The sequence below is a fragment of the Gracilinanus agilis genome, chromosome 5 (assembly GCF_016433145.1).
Source record: "Gracilinanus agilis isolate LMUSP501 chromosome 5, AgileGrace, whole genome shotgun sequence".
In the NCBI taxonomy this organism is placed as follows: Eukaryota; Metazoa; Chordata; class Mammalia; order Didelphimorphia; family Didelphidae; genus Gracilinanus; species Gracilinanus agilis.
In genome coordinates, this window is record NC_058134.1 from 27,400,041 (window position 1) to 27,418,168 (window position 18,128).

Below are 18,128 nucleotides of genomic sequence, written 5' to 3' on the forward strand. Positions count from 1 at the left end.
TAGTGACTCCCTGGGGAGAATTCTGCATTTAAGGGACCTGAGTTCAAATCTTCAATTTGCCTCTTAATACCTGTGTGACCCTGGACAGGCCATTTAATCTTTATGGGCTTCAGTCCTTGTCAGTAAAACAAATGGGTGGACTTAAACTCAGGCCTCTGAGGTCCCTTCTCTATGATCCTGTGACACCGAGAGAATTGGATGGCAGAACACCAAGGCTTTTAGACCCTACTGTTTTTCTACTTTATTTTTCCCTTGAAGCTCTGATTTTAGGATTAGCTCCACAATTAAATTTCCTCTTGTTTTTGAAAATACTGAATTTTTTAAATGTCTAGGACTCTTTTACCTTCCTTAGAATCTATTTCATTTAGATCTGTTTTAGGGAAAATAGCACTAATAAAGATTCAATCCTATAGTCATCCATTGTAGTGCAATTTAGATGTGCTGTCTTCTTTTTCTTAATCACCTCTCCACAGTACAGTATTGGGCAGATGTATAAGATTACAAATGGTTTTGCAGTCAACTATTTTGATCATTTAGAAGAAAAAGACTGTAAAGTTGGTTCAGTCTTCCTCCTCTCCTTTATTGCTTATCTTTCTTTTTTTCCTCCTTCTATCTCTCCTTATTTTCCCTTATTCCTTTCCCCCCTTCTTTAACATGCCTTCTTTTTATAGAATGTATGAAATTTTTTCCCATATTTTATTTTCATTTTTTATTATTTATTTTTTTCCTGATTGCATGTAAAGACAGTTGAAAACATTCATTTTCTACAACTTATGTAAGAGGGAAATTTAGGTATTTTATAGATATTTATTTAAAGTGTGGCCGCCAGGAATCAACAATTGAGGTTGATTCCCTAATTAAATCAGACCCAAGTCAGCATCTGTTAGGGTAGTTTATTTACAATTAGGAAGGTAAAGGTATGGGAATAATGAGGAAGGGAGAGGCTAGTCCAGGCCTGTGGAGGCCTGGACGAGAGAGAAGGTTAAAAGGCTAAATAAATTAGGCTGCAAGCCACAAGGCCTAGCAATCAGATAGGCTAGTGCCTACTTAAGGCAGAGTTTGGAAGTGGCTCAGGTAGGCCAAGGAAATCAGCCTAACTTACCCACGTGACAATACAGAGTGTAAGTGTTCTGTGGTCTCAGGAGATCCTTCAGCATCAAGTTCAAGGCAGGAACTGCCTCCACAGGAAGTAACCAACATACTTAAAGAGATAGTGTCTTTCATCACTTCCCGGGGGTCCACCTCTAATTCAAGTGGACAAATGGCAGCCTCTACACTGATTTTGGACTGCCCAAAGGGCAGACCCTTGTTCTTGATTTGTTACTTACTGTCACATGTGGGTAACTCGTCCCCCCCCCCCCCCCTCCCTATTAAGGGAGGTGAGGATTACATCATTTCTATGCCTAGGATGAGTAAGAGTTTAACTATGAATGGGCTAGAGCTAATTCTATTTACGCACTTAAGAGTTTCATGTTCTCTCCCTTCTTTTCTCCCCTCCCTGGCCTGTGAGACAATAGGTACTTTGATACAGGTTATATAGAACATGTAAAATATTGCAGTTTATTTCCCTTTAAAACTGTTTTTTGACTTTTGGAAGGCTCATTCCAATTCTCAATTCATCCTGGTGGAATACACACTTTAATCTGATACCTTTGCAACAAGTTGCTTGAAAAGCATCTTTTTTTAAAAGCTTTGCTTTATTCTAGTGAAGTGGCATGTTTCCATGGCTAGAAAAAAGCACTTTCTTTTTTTTTGTCATGTGATTGCATTTGAAATCCATTAATAATTCCAGTAGGTAGGCATTGTGAGATGGTAATCATTGTTATTTTGTTTTTAGAGGTTGCCTTGGGATTCTTCGGAATATATATTTGTTATCTGCTGAATCTTATCACAGAAAATCATTAGAGACAATTATATATTTTTTTCTTTTTAAGATTTTCCATGATGTTGCATATAAAGCAAAAGATAGAAATGATCTCCTTTCTGGAATTGATGAATTTTTAGACCAAGTAACTGTTCTTCCTCCAGGAGAGTGGGACCCCTCTATACGCATTGAGCCACCAAAAAGTGTGCCTTCTCAGGTCAGGTTCCTTAGGGTTTTTGTTTGTTTTACATTTATTGTAAATGTTTTCATTTAATCTTTGTATGAGTAGTGATATAAGAATTGGTCTGTGGAATGCACCAAAAACAATTGTTATAATGATCCAATTTTGTCAATAAATTAATGGATCTGGTTTTAAGCAGAATCATAGTGGGCCCTCCCTTGGGGAATGGTACTTTGGGTCAGGGTGGTTGTCTTGATATTTTGTTGTATCCCTCTTAGGCCTGATTGCCACAATCATGATGACTGCTTAAAAATGAAACTATTTCCTTGACCTAAGGAATGTTAATGGCAAAGTAACTGACTTAATTACAAACCAAAATTTTGCAGGCTTACATGGTAACCATCTACCTGCTTAAGAATTTCTACTCCAGTATTTAATTAAAAAAAGAAGAATATTTTATTTCCTCATCAAAATCAAGATGTATATATTTTCTCCTATTGCCCTAGCTGTTTGTTTCATTTCCCTTTTGCAGTTGTTTTATGTTAAAATTAATTATTATTTCAGGCTATCTAGTTTATTTGAAAATTATCTGCTTGGATTTTTGAGGATAATGTGTTTCCTGATGTATCTGAGAATACATAAAAGAATGATCATGAGGCCTTAAGTAGTAATGCTCCAATAAAAAAATATTTGGAATAGAGGCTTGAACAAAAGCTAAATTGGAAACTTGTCCCCCACCCTCCCCAGCATCTTTTACTCTTATGAGAAACAATTGATGTCATAATTGATACACATTTTAATGTGAACTTATTTTGAAGAGATCAACTCAGTATTCTTAATATGAGTGTCTTTAAAAAATATACTTTTGTATGTGTACATGTTCATCCATACATGCATAAACACATGCATATGTGTGTATATGAAATGTTGTTATGCTTTTTTAAATGTAGGAAAAGAGGAAGATACCTATATTTCCAAATGGATCTACTCCGACATCAGGTGAGATGCACAAAGAGGAGGGACACCATGCAGGACCTGAACTGCAGAGGACTGGAAGGTGTGTTTACTGGATCATATATAAATTAAATTTTAGAGAGTTCATGTTAAAGCTTCATTGAATGTAGATTATCATATTTTATGTGTTTATGCATCTATAGGGAGTGGTGTGAGAGTGTGTCCTCAATATTTTTTCTTTTGAGTGAGATTTCATTTTTTAAAATTGGTAATAATTTTACTATTTTTAGCTATACATTTAAAATCATCTTAATGCTATGATTGTGATGAATCCCTTTTACTTAAATTATAGCCATTTAAAATAACGGGCTAGATATTCAAAATGTTGCATGAGTTGATGGTATCTTGTCTTCTAGCTCTCACATGCTCTCTTTATATGCTATCATATCTTCCAGCCCCAACTCAAGCTATGCTTGAAGAGAATGTAGTTTTAATGGTACCCTTTATTGGTGCTCTCAAAGGAGCACAAAAGTTTAGGAAGGGGAGTTATTGATTAAGACTTACATGTAAACCAGAAGGACAATCAGAACAACTCCTGCTTTTGCAGTATATATACCACTTGTTGCATCAATAACAATGCAGCCTGGTAAATCTTACTGAAATTCCTGTAAGGCTATAGTTTTGTTAGGAACAAGTTATTTGTGAAAGGTGATAGTGATTTGGAGATTTTGTCATTGGAACAAATAATACACCAAGAACAGGAACAGAATTGACACTTTTCAATACTTTCTATTTCTCCTTGGACACAGGCACATGTGGTAATTCCATTTTACCAGGATAGTATTCAAAAACAGTTGTTTCTTTGACCACAGATTCTGAATCTTTGAAATCTGTTTAGTAAGCTAGAAAAACATTTTCCATAGAGCTATTATCATACTTAAGGGAAAAAGTGCATATTCCTTTTCACTAAAATTTGATAAGTGTTGTTCCCACAAGGAATTCTTGGAACTATTTCATGGAAGTTGACCAAAGCATATCTCATTTTTTTGTCCTTTTAGGTAGTGACAAATAGAGCATAGTGATTGCCAGACCTATAGATCCAGTGCCTTTACAACACAGGCAAACCTGTGACACACGTGTCCGCACTGACATGCATAGCCATTTTAGATGACAGGCGGCCGCATAAAGAGAAGTATAGGGCCGCATGCCAAGGATGAAACATTTGCTGTAGTGTAGTGTAGTCACTCTGTGCACTATAGATGACAATTCAACCTATATTAATTTACCTATTTTGGTTTATTAAATACAGTTATATATTACAATTATACATTTTTGATATTTAAATTATAAATATTGTGAAATTATGGCCTTTTTCTTGAAGTGACACCACCCAAGTTATGCTTGATTTTTTGGCGAATTTTGACATATCGAGCTCAAAAGGTTGCCCATCACTCTTTAGAACCTCAGTTTTACCAACTTTTTATGCAATTTTAAAAACTAAATGTAAAACATTTTGGCTTTATGCTAATTTTAATATTTGGTAGACTTACCTTATTTGTTAAATATTTCTGAGCTATCTTTGCATTTGGTCAGTATTTGCTCAAAGACTAGGATCTAATATTGTTAGTATTAGACATTTAAGGAAAAAACAATGAAGAAAACATTTCTAGGAGCTGAGGAAATCTCACGTGAAATACTGAAACATGATATAGATGAACATTTGGTTTATGGCAGTTCTTCCCTTCATTATCATCACTATCAATAACTCAAATAATGATTTCTCTTTTTAGAAATGTTCTACCAAATTTTCATGGACAAGTAACAGATTTTTGCTTCTTTAGTATTAGAATTTTCTTCAGTATCAAGATGTGTTTCCTAAAGGCTTAAGCATGACTTAAAAGTTTTAAATGATATGACTTTGATATGCAAGTATTAATTTGGCATTAACCAACCAAAATCTTTTTCCATGTTTACTTAATTTTGTTAATGCAAAGAAAACAAGTGTTTTGATATAGAATATTTTACTTAAACATACCTCTGTGCCTTTAATTTTATGTGGAAACATACTACAGTGTTTTTTATATACCTTATATACTTATTTCTTTAATTTAAATTAATTAATAAAAGTTCTTTGTATACTTAAAATTTATATGAATTCATTATTTACTGACTAAAATATATAAGTACTTTCCTCAAAACTCCCTAATTTATAATTGTAGAATGCACACTTTAGACCTTTATATAATCAGGGATAGGGGAAGAAATTCAGCCTTCAATTTTATTGCTATAGATTTCTCCCAGTTGAGATATCTCACTCAAGGGTCAGCACCCAGAACCCTTGATCCCAGGGCTTCCTGACTCCAAAGACAGCTCAATATCCACTGTGCCTTGCTGCATCTTGTGGTATACATGTAGGATATATCATATTTAATGCTGAGGAATGAGATTAAAATTCCTTTCACATGAATTCTGAAGCTGTTCCTCAGAATAAGGATGTCCAGATAGAATGAGGTCAGTGAAAATGAGTTCTTTGTATTCAAATTGGCTTAAGTTATGTGGCTGGACTTAAAAATTGGCCTTGCGCCTATCCTTAGATTGTATTGGCATCTAGGATTTCAACAGTTATTAAATGATGTGACTGCAGTCTTTTCAGTATGTAGCCCATGATTGATATTGTAACTTCTCATGTGTCTCTCTCTGTCTTTTTATGGTCAAATATAATGTAACCAGCTTTCCAATACTTTGTCATCCTTGAACTAGACGAAATCATTGTATTTTCTTCCATGTGTATCTTGATTTTAAAGTCTATTGACAAGCAATGGGCACTGGCCATACTATGAGTTGAAACTAGCTAGAATCCTTCAGTGTACAGTTTGACGAGTTTCATCTCACCTATTTAGGCTTTTTGGTGGTTTGATACTTGACATCAAAAGGAAAGCACCTTTTTTCTTGAGTGACTTCAAGGATGCATTAAGCCTGCAGTGCCTGGCCTCGATTCTTTTCCTATACTGTGCCTGTATGTCTCCTGTAATCACTTTTGGAGGGCTCCTTGGAGAAGCTACAGAAGGCAGAATAGTGAGTACAAAGAATGGTAGCGGCCAGGCTTTTAGAGCTTCGGAGGCAAGTGTCTCTGTGCATTTGTCTCATCTATTCATATTTGTATTTGAAGAGTTTACCCACAGCATTTGCTTAACTTGCCCCAAACCAGACTTCCCTTAAAGATAATTGCTGTGGAAAATGTGGGGACACATGTGAGCAGGAGAAGATGCACAGTTGAGGTAAAAAATGTTTATCCTAGCTTGCTGGTTTAAATAAATTGAGAAAGAGCTCTCGGGGTGGTGGTGGGCCAGGGTGGAACTGGGAGGTGGGTGGACAAATTTAAGGAAGACTGATGTACCATTCTCTCAGCCCTTCTGGAGTAGGATAAGTTTTGAAGCTCAAGGTTCATAATCTGAGCTCCATAGACCTGGTCAGTTGGCCTTGGGGCTATCAAATAGAATTGTGGAAATACTGGGTCCTGCCATGGTGCTTTCTTTAACTTGATTGCTATTTAGTTGTAATATAAAAAAGCTAAACCAGAAGAAGAATGGTGTACTGAAAGCCTCTTTTAATGTGACAAAAATAAATAGATATGTTTTTTTTCTTTTGTTGTTATACTAGAGCTGGTTATTGTATATTGCATTGTATTTTTAATCTATTATCTAATACCTTGGAATTCTCGATATTTTAGTGTTACTTGATTGAATGTAATGATTTGTAGTTATACACTGTTGTGCTTGTTCTATTGTAAAACTTACTATTGTATAAAACTTATTTTTATTTTTGAAATCTGAGACCTAACAAAGGTTAAGAAATTTGATTCCTTAATTTAAAAAAGATGGTTTTGTAAGTAATTTTATTGAAGTATAGTACTACATAGACTTATTATGAAAATAAACCTAATAACAAATGCTTTAATGGAATATGAATTTTTAAAGTTATTTTGGAATATTATAACATATCTCATTTGTTTTAATAATTTTTAAAGCTACATTTTTAAATGGTTGGTATTCAGTCAATCGACACACATTTATTTAGTTCCAGCTTTGTGCCAGGTACTATACTAGATATCAGAGACACAAATGCAATAAAATAAATTTATTCCCACTCACAAAAGAGTTTACAAAAGAGGAATTAAATCTTGACTACTATGTATATATTTCCTTTAGGTATTATCTTGAAATAGGCAGGGCTTTCTCATTGATTGTCTGCTGCTTTTTCCTCTCTTGTCTTTATTCAGTAACATAGTTCGTTGGTGTAAAGGATTTGATGCTCTAGGAGAGAGGTAAGGTGTGTACACACCTTAATGTGTGTAAGCACATTACTGGGAAGTGTGTGATGACTGGCATGAGGTCAGAGGAAAGATGGGTCGTTTTAGGCTTGCTGGATGGTGACTGTTCACTGGTCATTGATGTTTGAGATGGGCTAGGGCAATGGGTAGGATTCTGATGTGGCCGGAGTGTTCCTTCCAGGTGATGTAGTGTGGATGAAGGCATTGGGCTTTGAAGCAGATTAATCTGGCTGAGGTATGCAGGATAGGTTGGGAGAGAGGAGCAGAGCCACCTTTGTATCCTGGACCCTCGGTTGGTCTGGTGAACCCTATGAGCTCCTTATCAGAGGAATGTTTCTAAATGTATAAAATTGTATCTCTTGAGTTATAGTAGAAGCCAGCTATATTGAACTACGGACATAAAAATATCCACAATCAAAACAAGTTCATGGATCCCAGGTAATGAGGCTGGTAACGAGTCTTGAAGGCAGGGAAACCAGGCAGGAAGATAACTCTTTGGTTGAGCACCTGGTTGAAGGGTCATACGGTGGGGCTACAAATAAGGTGACTTATAGGAGAGCGTGCTTGAAGGACGAACTGATGGAGGGTCTTATTCATAGAAACAGCCAAGAGGATATAATGTGTAAGAAAACATGGAAGGGGGGCAGCTGGATGACTCAACGGAAAGAGAGCCAGGCCTAGAGACAGGAGGTTCTGGGTTCAGATCTGGCCTTAGGTATGTCTTAGCTATGTGACCCTGCGCAAGTCATTTAACCCATGCTGCCTAGCCCTTACCTCTCTTTTACTTGGAACAGTATCTATTATCGAATAATAAAAGAAGACTGGAAAGATAGGAGGGATCCATATTATGAAGAGCTTTGAATGCCCAACAGGGAGCCACTGGAGTTTATTAAGTAGGTGATGTAGGCTAGGGTGACATGATCAGAATGGGTTTTAGGAAAATCCCCTTGGAATGGAGGATGGGGAGAATGGGGAGAGGCAGTCCAGTAGCGAGGTGATGGTCTGCACCAGAGTGGGGAGAGAAGGGGATGCATTCCGTAGTCATTGCAGGGATCAAATGGACAGGCCTTGGCAACAGCCTGGATATGGGGGATCTGAGAGAGTGTGGAGAGCAGGATGAGTTCCGTGCTCTGAGCCTGAGGGACTGGGGTGGTGGGAGGCAGTAGGGTATGGGGGAAAGAGGAACTCTGTTCTGTAAATATTGACTTTAAGATGCCTACTGGACATCCCTGTTTGAGATGGAAAATTCAAGGTCCATAGACAGGTTGGGCCAGGAAAGAGAGCTATGAGAATCATCAGCATAGAGATGGTAATTAAATCCAGGGAGCCATTGTATTCATTTGTGAAGCATTTCCTGATTCTCTTCTCTCCAGCTCTGTTGACTGGTGCTCTCCCTCCCAAAACTACCTTGTGTTTACATACAGTTTTCTTAGTTATTCTGCCGATATTTTTTCTATATATGGTCAAGTCAGTAAGCTTTTAGCAAGTGCCTCCAGGATGTGCTGGGCACTGTGCTAACCTACATGTGTTGCTGTTAGATCCTTGTGAGTGTTTTTTTTTTTTTTTTAATTCTTCATATTGTTCTCTCCCATATCTAGCATAGTGTTTATTGATTGATTGAAGAGAATATAGATAAGCATGGAGAACTGGAGAGGAGAGGGAGGTCTTACAATGAGGAAGTTCAGAGAGTTGGACTAGTTTGTTGTATAGTACTTTGAAAGGTTCAGGAAGCATTAGATGGAGGCCTTCCACATAAATACTGAAATCATAGAAGTGCTGACTGCTGTGGATAAAGGAAAAAATGAGGAATGTGAGCTTGATGCCAGGCTCTTTTGAGACATTGTAGGGAAGTGATCCAGGAGACAGCAGGCAGTGGCTTTGATTTGAGGAGCACATTGTAGATTTGGAATGATGAAAAGAAAGTGTCATTTTTTTTCCCTGTTTTGAAAGGCATGTTGAGAATTGAGGGTGGAAATCACCCCATCATTGTCTGTGGTGGAGAATTACTTATTTCCATGGGAGAACCAGGTTCTGAGGTTAAGAAGGTAGAGGAGGATCTCAGTTAAAGTGAGTTTTGGCTCCATGTCCACTAAAGTTCATAGCACAGAGTGGAAATTATCTGTAGGGGAGAGAGAGGGCAAGTCTAGCCTAGATTGGAAGGAACAAGTGTTGCACATAGGAGGGTATGATTGCCCGGAGCATGGCTCACTTGAGTGGTGGGTCAATTTGGGTAGAAGTAGGAAGAAACCTGGGGGAGAAAGAATAGGAAATCAGATGGTATTAACTGGTGGAGCAGTCAGGACCCCAGGACTCCTGAGGGCAGGGTGAGAGTTGTGGGTAGGAAGAAGCCAAGATAACAGATCAATTCATGCATACTAGCATTCCAGGGGAAGAAACATTCCTGTATGTGAGTGGCCTTTGTGGAGTTTTACAAGTACGGGAGCTGGGCCTGACTTCCTGCTTGCTACCATATTAGCACTTCATTGAACTTGGATTATCTTGGTAATATTTTTGACTTTTCAGATACCTTTTCAGACACCATTTTGACTACAATTCTTATAAGAGAAATTTACTATATAAATTGGTTCTAACAGATATGCATTTTAGCAGAGTTTAAGACAGTTTAGTGTTACTCTAGAACTCAAGGACAAATTCAAAATATATTGTCTTCTTTCATAATATGAAACAAATTTACACATTGCCCAGTTAAAAGTATTATCATTGGCCTGATGCTTACTTCCTCAGATAGTTTTGCCTATTGATGAAATCTAGGTTTGAATTAATAGTTTAACTTTGCTTCTATAACATGAGGTCACTTTTAAGTTTTACAAGAGGTTGTTTTGCAGTTAAGGGACAATGGGTCATTTCATTTGACCCTTTATTTTCAGTTTCAGTTCAGGTATATGGCTGAATGACCACTTGTACATATAGGAGGAAAGGCACATTTCCATAGATGTGTTAATATTCTATAATTTTTTTACTGTTTTTACTTTTGATCTGGCATATTCTGTTGAATAAATATTTAGGTTTTTTTTCATATTGACTATGTAGATTGTACTACTATAAATGCTAGTATCATGTATTTGATTAACATTTTATTCAGGCTTTCTTTCCAGATTCCTTTTTGCTTATAGCAGATTAATGGTATATCTATGATGCATTTTTTTTTTTTTTACGATTCTCTCTCCCTACCTCATCCCCACCATCTCCCCCCAAACCAGAGTGCAATAGAGTCTCTCTTTGGAGCATCTTTAACTGGGATCGCCTATTCGTTATTTTCTGGGCAGCCACTTACAATCTTAGGAAGCACAGGACCAGTTCTTGTATTTGAAAAAATATTATTTAAATTTTGCAAGTAAGTAACAGTTCTCTTGGCCTTACATAATATTTTCTAAACTTAAGGGGAAATGGATTTCATTGATTATTTTCAAGCTATGAAAACTAGAGCTCGTTAAATGTTGAAACAATTTTCTTCAAAGCATCTACAGTTTAAACATGTCTTTGTCAGTTTTTTGCATGAATATTTATGCAAAAATAAAACTTAAATTTGTTAATGGAAATAAGATAGTATTAAGGGGAAGAAAAGACTTCACTTCCTCATTTCCGTTTATTGCCCATTTTCCATCTCTTAGGAAGTTTAGTTTCACATGTCTGTTTCTGAGAATATGAGGGAGAGTACTGCCTTTGACTTGTGCTATCCTTGTCTTTTTAAACAGAGATTACAATCTTTCCTATCTGTCATTACGGACCAGCATCGGTCTCTGGACTTCCTTCTTGTGTATTGTCTTGGTAGCTACAGATGCAAGCAGCCTTGTGTGTTACATCACTCGGTTTACTGAGGAGGCCTTTGCAGCCCTCATTTGCATCATATTTATCTATGAAGCATTGGAAAAGCTCTTTCATTTAGGAGAAGCCTATGCTTTCAACATGCACAATGACCTAGACAAGCTGACATCCTATTCGTAAGTGTTTCTCTTAATTTGTTTAATTAGTAGATATTGTGTTAGATTTTAATTCAGAATTAAGAGCCCTTTTTTGCTACTAACTAGATATAACATGCAAGATGGGAGTGTAGGGCAGTCATTCATTGCCAAACTGGTCTGCAAGAATTTTAGTGGTTGCCTACATTTTCTTCTCTAAAAATTAAAGATACTACATTGCAAAATTGTTATTTTTAAACATACATTGTATTGTGCATATGGGTATTACATTTATTTTTTGTAAACACTGCAGAAACATTATATATATTCAGGCCTTCATAAAGTCCAAAACACAGAGGCATCACTTCCATTACTGACATCTTGTTGAATTCTCCATTCATCTTGGCTCTGTAGTGTGTGTATTACAACCATGAAATCATTATCACCTTTGGAGTTGCTGGTAGTTTCTACCTTTGTTTCCATTTAAGGTTAAACTAGAATATTGCTGAGATGGGAGAAACTCAGACCTCATGATAAAGTAAATATGGCGAGAGAGTTAATGTTTTGTGTATCTATTAGACTAAAAGATTGAACAATCACCTTCATATTTCATTGAGAAAAATTTTGTTTTAAACTAAAAGACATTAGAATTGGAATCATGTTATTGAACTATATTAAGTTCTATTCAGGGGTAAAGAAGTACCATTTTGTATAGCCTACTAGCCTCTTACTGGAAAGAGATACTTTTATTTGTGTAATTTAAAAAATTAAGAAGTATTTTGCTAATTAAACTGCACTTGCTAATTTTGCAGATTTCTAAAAAATGGCTGAAACTTGTGTAACCTCAAGGTTTTCCTAAAATGTTTTATATAATTACCAGCCTTAATCAACAATATCTCAAATGAAATTTAAACTTGGTTAATGACTTAAAAACTTTATTCTGAGGTTAAATTATTTTCCTCTGTTTTACTAGAGTGATGTCTTTAGGGATTATTGACTATATAGGGCTATTTGTTCTTAAACTGATTGTCCCCAGGCTGTAATGATGTTCTAATTTGTTTTTCTTTTCTGTCCTGGAAATGATACCTTTAAAGACCTTTGAGATATATACAATCTAGCTTGTGCTTTGGGTGATTGCCTTCTGGAGTTCTAACTCTTCAATTCTTTCTTTTTCTTCTTTGTCACAGTTTCTCTTGGCTGTTGTTTCTCACTGGACTCCATTGTTGCTTGCAATTCCCATCATAAATTTCTACCATTAATTGCCTTTTTCCCCTCTTATGTCCATTCATCATTCAACCAAACCTAAGCTAAACTTCCCCAACATAGAGACATTACTTCTTATTTGGCTGAAAAATCGAGGTCATTCAGAGGGAATTTTCTTTTCTCCCTTTGTCTTAATCTCTAAGCCCCTTGCTATCATCTTCCTCATTTTGCTTCTTTTTGCCCAGTCTTGACAAAGTGGTAACCCTTTTGACTGATGAGGTGATCCTTTTCACATCATCCCCATCTTGCCCAGTGATTACAGTCTTACTAACCCCACTCAGTTTTCAAACTCTCCCTATATACTGGTTCCCTATTGACTTTTTAAATACCTACTTGAGGCCACCCTACCATCCATTCAAGCTGTTGTTTTCCCCTGCTCAGCCAGTTTCTTAGTAAAATCTGGCCATAGTTACTACGTCTACTTCTCGTTCTCTCCTCTTGTCTGACCATTCCTTCTTGGTCTCCTTTGCTGACTCATTATCCATATAATTTTTCTCCCCCACCCCCACTGAGTGTTCCCTAGTACCCTGCCTAGGCCCTCTTTTCCTCTGCATCTCAACAGTCTCAGCAGTTCCCATGGGTTTAGCTACCATCTCTATGCGGAAGACACCAGACCAGTCCCAGTGTAGCTCCTGAGTGTTAGTCCAACATTACCATTTGTCTATTGGACATTGCAAATAGATGTTCTAGTCACATTCCCTTCACCCATCTAAAAACTGAAATTTTATCTTTTCTGACCTTCAGTACTGTAGAGAATTATTTGTCAATTAAGTAAGAGTTCATTAGGGAAATAGTTAAGTACCATAAGTTATGCCAGTAATTATTATCTTCCTATACCAATAATCAATAAGGGTTAGGAAGCCCTTCTAACAATATCAAGAGAGAACATTTCCTCATATAAAGCAGACCACAAAAAGATGATGATGCTTGAAATCATGAAGTCTCCATTTTAGATCTGCTAGCTGTTTCTAAAGAAGTCTGACGCAGTATGGCACCTTTAACCTTTCCTTCTTGTCTGTGCTTCCTTCTGAGCTTTCTTATATTCCCATCTGTGTACAGTCTTTTTCTTTTCTGGTAGCCTTGTTGCTGCTTGTTACTCCTTTTCTTTGTTAACCACTTCTTAATTCACAGTGGCAGCACCAGCAGCAGCAACATCAAATAGTTCTCCTTTATAACAAGTAAGGATGATCAAAGAAAAAGGATCTGTGATACATACTGTTATCTTTTATTTCCTTTCCCTCCCTTAGATCTTTGAAGTTGGATGTATTGGATCTTGATTGCCTTTTATGTCTTCTCAGGGCAGAGTGCTAGGAACTCTGGAGTCCCTTAGTGTAGGCTGTCTCAGTTCTGAGTGCTTTGGTGACACTGGGTTACTGCAATCCCAGGGTTCCCAAAATCCCTATCCTGGCACTTTCTGATCTCCATAGCCTTGCAGGCCACCCAATCTTTGGTTGTGCTAGGAGGTTGCTGCCTTGTTTGACTGTGCTGACATAGTCTTTGTCACTGGCTATTTAATCTGCAATTCTGGTATAGGAAAAGTTATACTTAAGTGTTGTTTTTTCAAAGAATATAAATTTCTGGGTTTTGCTGGATTTAGGTGTATGAGAACTGGATGATCTGCCTCCATTCAGGTAATCATCTTGGCTGAAACTTTTAGAAATCACTCCACTTTACTTTTCTCCTTAAATCCTTTCTTCTTCTGAATTCCCCAGTTTCTTCTAGTCTTTTGGCCTTAACATCATATGAGACTCCCCCATCCCTCATTCACAATTAATTGCCAGATCTGACTCTTTCTCACTCTGTAGCATCACTTGCAGCCAACCCCTTCTCTCCATTTAATTAAGGTCTCATTTATCTCTCTCCTGTTTTATCACAATACCTTCCTAATTTCTTCCCCACTCCAGACCATCCTACATACTTGCTATCCTAGGAGTTTCCCTTTAACTCCTATCTTTTGACTCCTCCTCAGTCAACCTCACTGTTCTCCCTATTGTTCTTTGTTCAGCTGGTAAAACCATGGTCAGCTTTTTGTTCCTTACTCCCCTGCTCACACTGGGTCCACTCAAATTGCCCTTCTCTGTTCCTCCATGCCATGACCCCTCCCTCTCTCTCCTCCCTGTATACTCTTCGTCATTCTCCATGCTTGGGGTGGACTCCTTCCTGACCTCCCCTCTTCCCTTTTGATGAAGCCTCTCCTTCTGACACTACTTTGGCTACATTTTTATTTATTTATTCTGTGGACTGGCTGTGTTTGTAGGTAGGCTGCCTTTGCTCTTAGTATCCTCTGTGATCTCTTTAGAAAATGATCTTTGTTCCTTTAAGGCTTCTTTCACTGGCCTTCTTCTGTTAAGTATGTGTTTTGAGTTGATGTTTCTAATTGTTATGTTAGATTATGGCTAATGAAGAACACATTGTATCATCATCCTTTTAGAGAAATGTAGGAAGACTTTTCCTTCCAATTTCCAAGTAGTAAAAACAATAAGATCTTGAAATTACCACGCTGCTTTGTTGTTTTAATGAAATTTCAGAGCTAAGTGTGTGGACTGAGAGCATTTCCTTTCATGGTTTTTCAGATGTGTGTGTGCTGAGCCTCCGAATCCTAGCAATGAAACACTCCAGAAATGGATGGAGATGAATCACTCAGCACAAACAATTCCATGGGGCAACCTGACTGTTTCTGTGAGTACCTTGAAAAATACCGCTCATTTTGCAAGTTCACTTTGACTTTACTATAGCTTGATTCTCGCTAACCTCCCTTTGGGTGCTTTTTATAGATGCTTAGAAATGGTTTTAGGAAACTTTAAGATGTAGCGATAAGATTTATAATTGATTCAGAACCTGCTATGAGATCAAATGAAGTTTAGCATTTCATGAACCACTTAGGTCAAAAGGAAAACAGTAATGAGATGAGCAGATAGCTCATTAAAATATTAATAACCCCAAATGGTCCCCCTTTCTAGCTCATGTGCCTAGACATCTAGGAGAATGGCTGAAGAGTAGCAGGAGAGAGGCCTGCCTCATTGGACTTTAGTTCTGAGTGGGCTCAAGTTCTATCCCGCTTCACTTCACCTATATAAAATCAGTGAAATATTTTCCCTACTTAAATCATGGGGATATTGTAGCCATAAAGCTCCAAGGAATGGATGGAATAAGTATGAAAGTTGTCTCCTAACCAGAATATCCATTTCCCCTAGATTTGGCCACAGCAGTGGCACCTGCCACCCGTGACTTATTTTTTGCCTGTCAGCCTCTCTTAATATGGTTTCCTTGATGTACAAGGATGAACACCACTGCTTTCACCTCTTTTAGATTATTCCGACTTTTCTGGTATAGGCCCTGCTGAAGAAATTCATTGTCAGAGGAGTGATTCTTTCCAGAGCATTGTCCTTGTTGAGATCCTCTTGTGTCAAAGGTCCCTGGGAAGAGGGCAGAACTGGGGCAAGAATACAAGCAATTGCTGTCCATTCCTTCTGCATTGGAATGAAGTACTGGCCCTCAATTATTTGAAATCACCTTCCATTTTTTAAAGTCAGGTTTTAATGTAGTAAAATTAATACTATCGTTTTTAAAAAAAGTTTTTAGCTAATTTTTTTTGCCTTTGGAAGAATTTTGATAGAAAGGTGTACCAGATGTCTTTCTTACCGGTGTTGGGATGACTTTACTAATACTAAAATCAGTTTAAAAAATCTTGAAATGTGAAAAACTATACAATGGAGTCAAGTCTATCCATCTATTTGAGCTGTTAGAGAACAGTGAATTTAAATAATGCCAGCTCACCATTTCTAGACAGTGAGGGTTGTCTTGCTCCCTTGAGCAGTAGATAAGAAACATAAACAATCTGAAATCAGTTCCCTCAGCTTGTCTCTCTTCCAAGGATTCTCTCTGTGCTGAGAGGGACATTTTAGAATCTTCATCTCTTAGCCTCTTCTTAAACCCAGCCAGTCCATTCTTTACACTGGTAGAATTCATAAGAGGCTACTCCTATCATTGGCCTTTCTGGGCAGCTCAGAAACCCCTGCTTTATTGCCATTGACTTTGTCATTTCCTCTCTTGCGTTGTGGTCAAGCAGTCTTTGAAATGATTTTCTGGTCACAGTTGCCCTCTGCTGAGAATGCTGCTTTTGGAAGACATCTTTTCGTTTTAGGTAGAACTCTCCCTTGTCTCTCTTCCTCTCTTCCTACCTGCTAAGATTTCACCTGTTTTTGTTTATTCTATTGGAGTACCTGCTGCCTCTCCCATGAAACACTACTTAGGGAAAAATCACATTGAAACATAATTACTTCTAGAAAAACCTTCTTGGCTCCATTTCCTCTCCTAGACAGACATCTTTGAAAGAAATCCTGGTCCCTTTTCAGCTATAACTGACTGTATTTAATGGGGGAATTTAATCTTCCTTTCATGGTTGGAAAGAGGTAGGAACAAATACTGACTTTGGTTGACTTTAAAAGACACAGATTTTTTTCTGCTGTTTTTCAGAAATGTAAAACATTTCATGGTGTCTTCCTGGGGTCAGCCTGTGGTCTTCATGGGCCATATATTCCTGATGTGCTCTTTTGGTGTGTCATCTTATTCTTTACAACGTTCTTCCTCTCATCATTCCTGAAACAATTTAAGACCAAGCGCTATTTTCCTACCAAGGTAATTGGAATAAAATGTCAGAGGTCTAGATTTTGATTTAAAAAAATTATTAATTCTTGTTTAAATGAAAACTGAGCATTTTCATTTTTGCGTCAGAATTAAAAGGGACCTGGGAATGTAGTGTTTCTTTGTATACATGCTATGTGGCCATTCCTGAGTTTATCTTGGAGGAGAATCTGGAAGGAGAAAAGATATTTTAATCATATATGTAATTAAACAAATGCTTTTTGGGGAATTAAATACAGATTAAGTTCACAAACATTTCCTTACTCTAAGCCAGTGATTCCAAAAGTGGGCGCTACCGCCCTCTGGTGGGTGCTGCAGCGAACCTGGGTGGGGCGGTGATGGCCACACTTTTTTTGTATTACATTTTATTCTGAGTTCAATAAATAGTTTCATAATTTCCAGGGGGGCGCTAAGTAATATTTTTTCTGGAAAGGGGGGGGCGGTAGGCCAAAAAAGTTTGGGAACCACTGCTCTAAGCCAACTAGTGTTTCAGCCCTCATTTTATGATTTGTGACTGCTGTGAGTTGTTTGGAAAGAAAGCATAGTGCATTTACATGAACTTGGTGCCTTTCCTTTAGGTCCGATCCACAATCAGTGATTTTGCTGTATTTCTCACCATAGTCACTATGGTTGCTGTGGACTACCTTGTAGGTGTTCCTTCTCCAAAGCTTCATGTTCCTGAAAAATTTGAGGTAAGAGTCGTGTGTGCAGATGTGGACCAAGATTTATCTTTCTACACAAAAGGGATGGAGGGAGGGTGAAGAGGTATTGGAAAGAAAGAGAGTTAAGAGCAAATGGACCAGCTGACAGGGCACAGAGGGGTGAGGTGGGCTTGGAAAACTGCCAGGAGCTTGCCCAGCAGTGAGTGGCATGAGGCCACACCTGGGTCAATTGATGGGAGAATGCCTTTCCTGCTCTGCCATCTCCTGTGCTTTCTCTGCTTGCATTTCTGAGGCTAACTGCCTTCTTCCC

At 37.6% G+C, this 18,128-nt stretch overlaps 1 protein-coding gene across 1 annotated transcript in view; it reads left to right on the forward strand.

Moving 5' to 3' along the window:
* Positions 1–18,128, forward strand: part of SLC4A7 (solute carrier family 4 member 7) — a 75,312-nt gene that overhangs the window by 36,182 nt on the left and 21,002 nt on the right. Inside the window, exons 9-16 of the mRNA XM_044679460.1 lie at positions 1,935–2,081; positions 2,996–3,102; positions 5,900–6,074; positions 10,551–10,684; positions 11,046–11,291; positions 15,086–15,191; positions 16,989–17,150; positions 17,735–17,848. Coding sequence (XP_044535395.1) covers positions 1,935–2,081; positions 2,996–3,102; positions 5,900–6,074; positions 10,551–10,684; positions 11,046–11,291; positions 15,086–15,191; positions 16,989–17,150; positions 17,735–17,848 — 1,191 coding nt within the window. The remainder of the gene's footprint in view (positions 1–1,934; positions 2,082–2,995; positions 3,103–5,899; positions 6,075–10,550; positions 10,685–11,045; positions 11,292–15,085; positions 15,192–16,988; positions 17,151–17,734; positions 17,849–18,128) is intronic.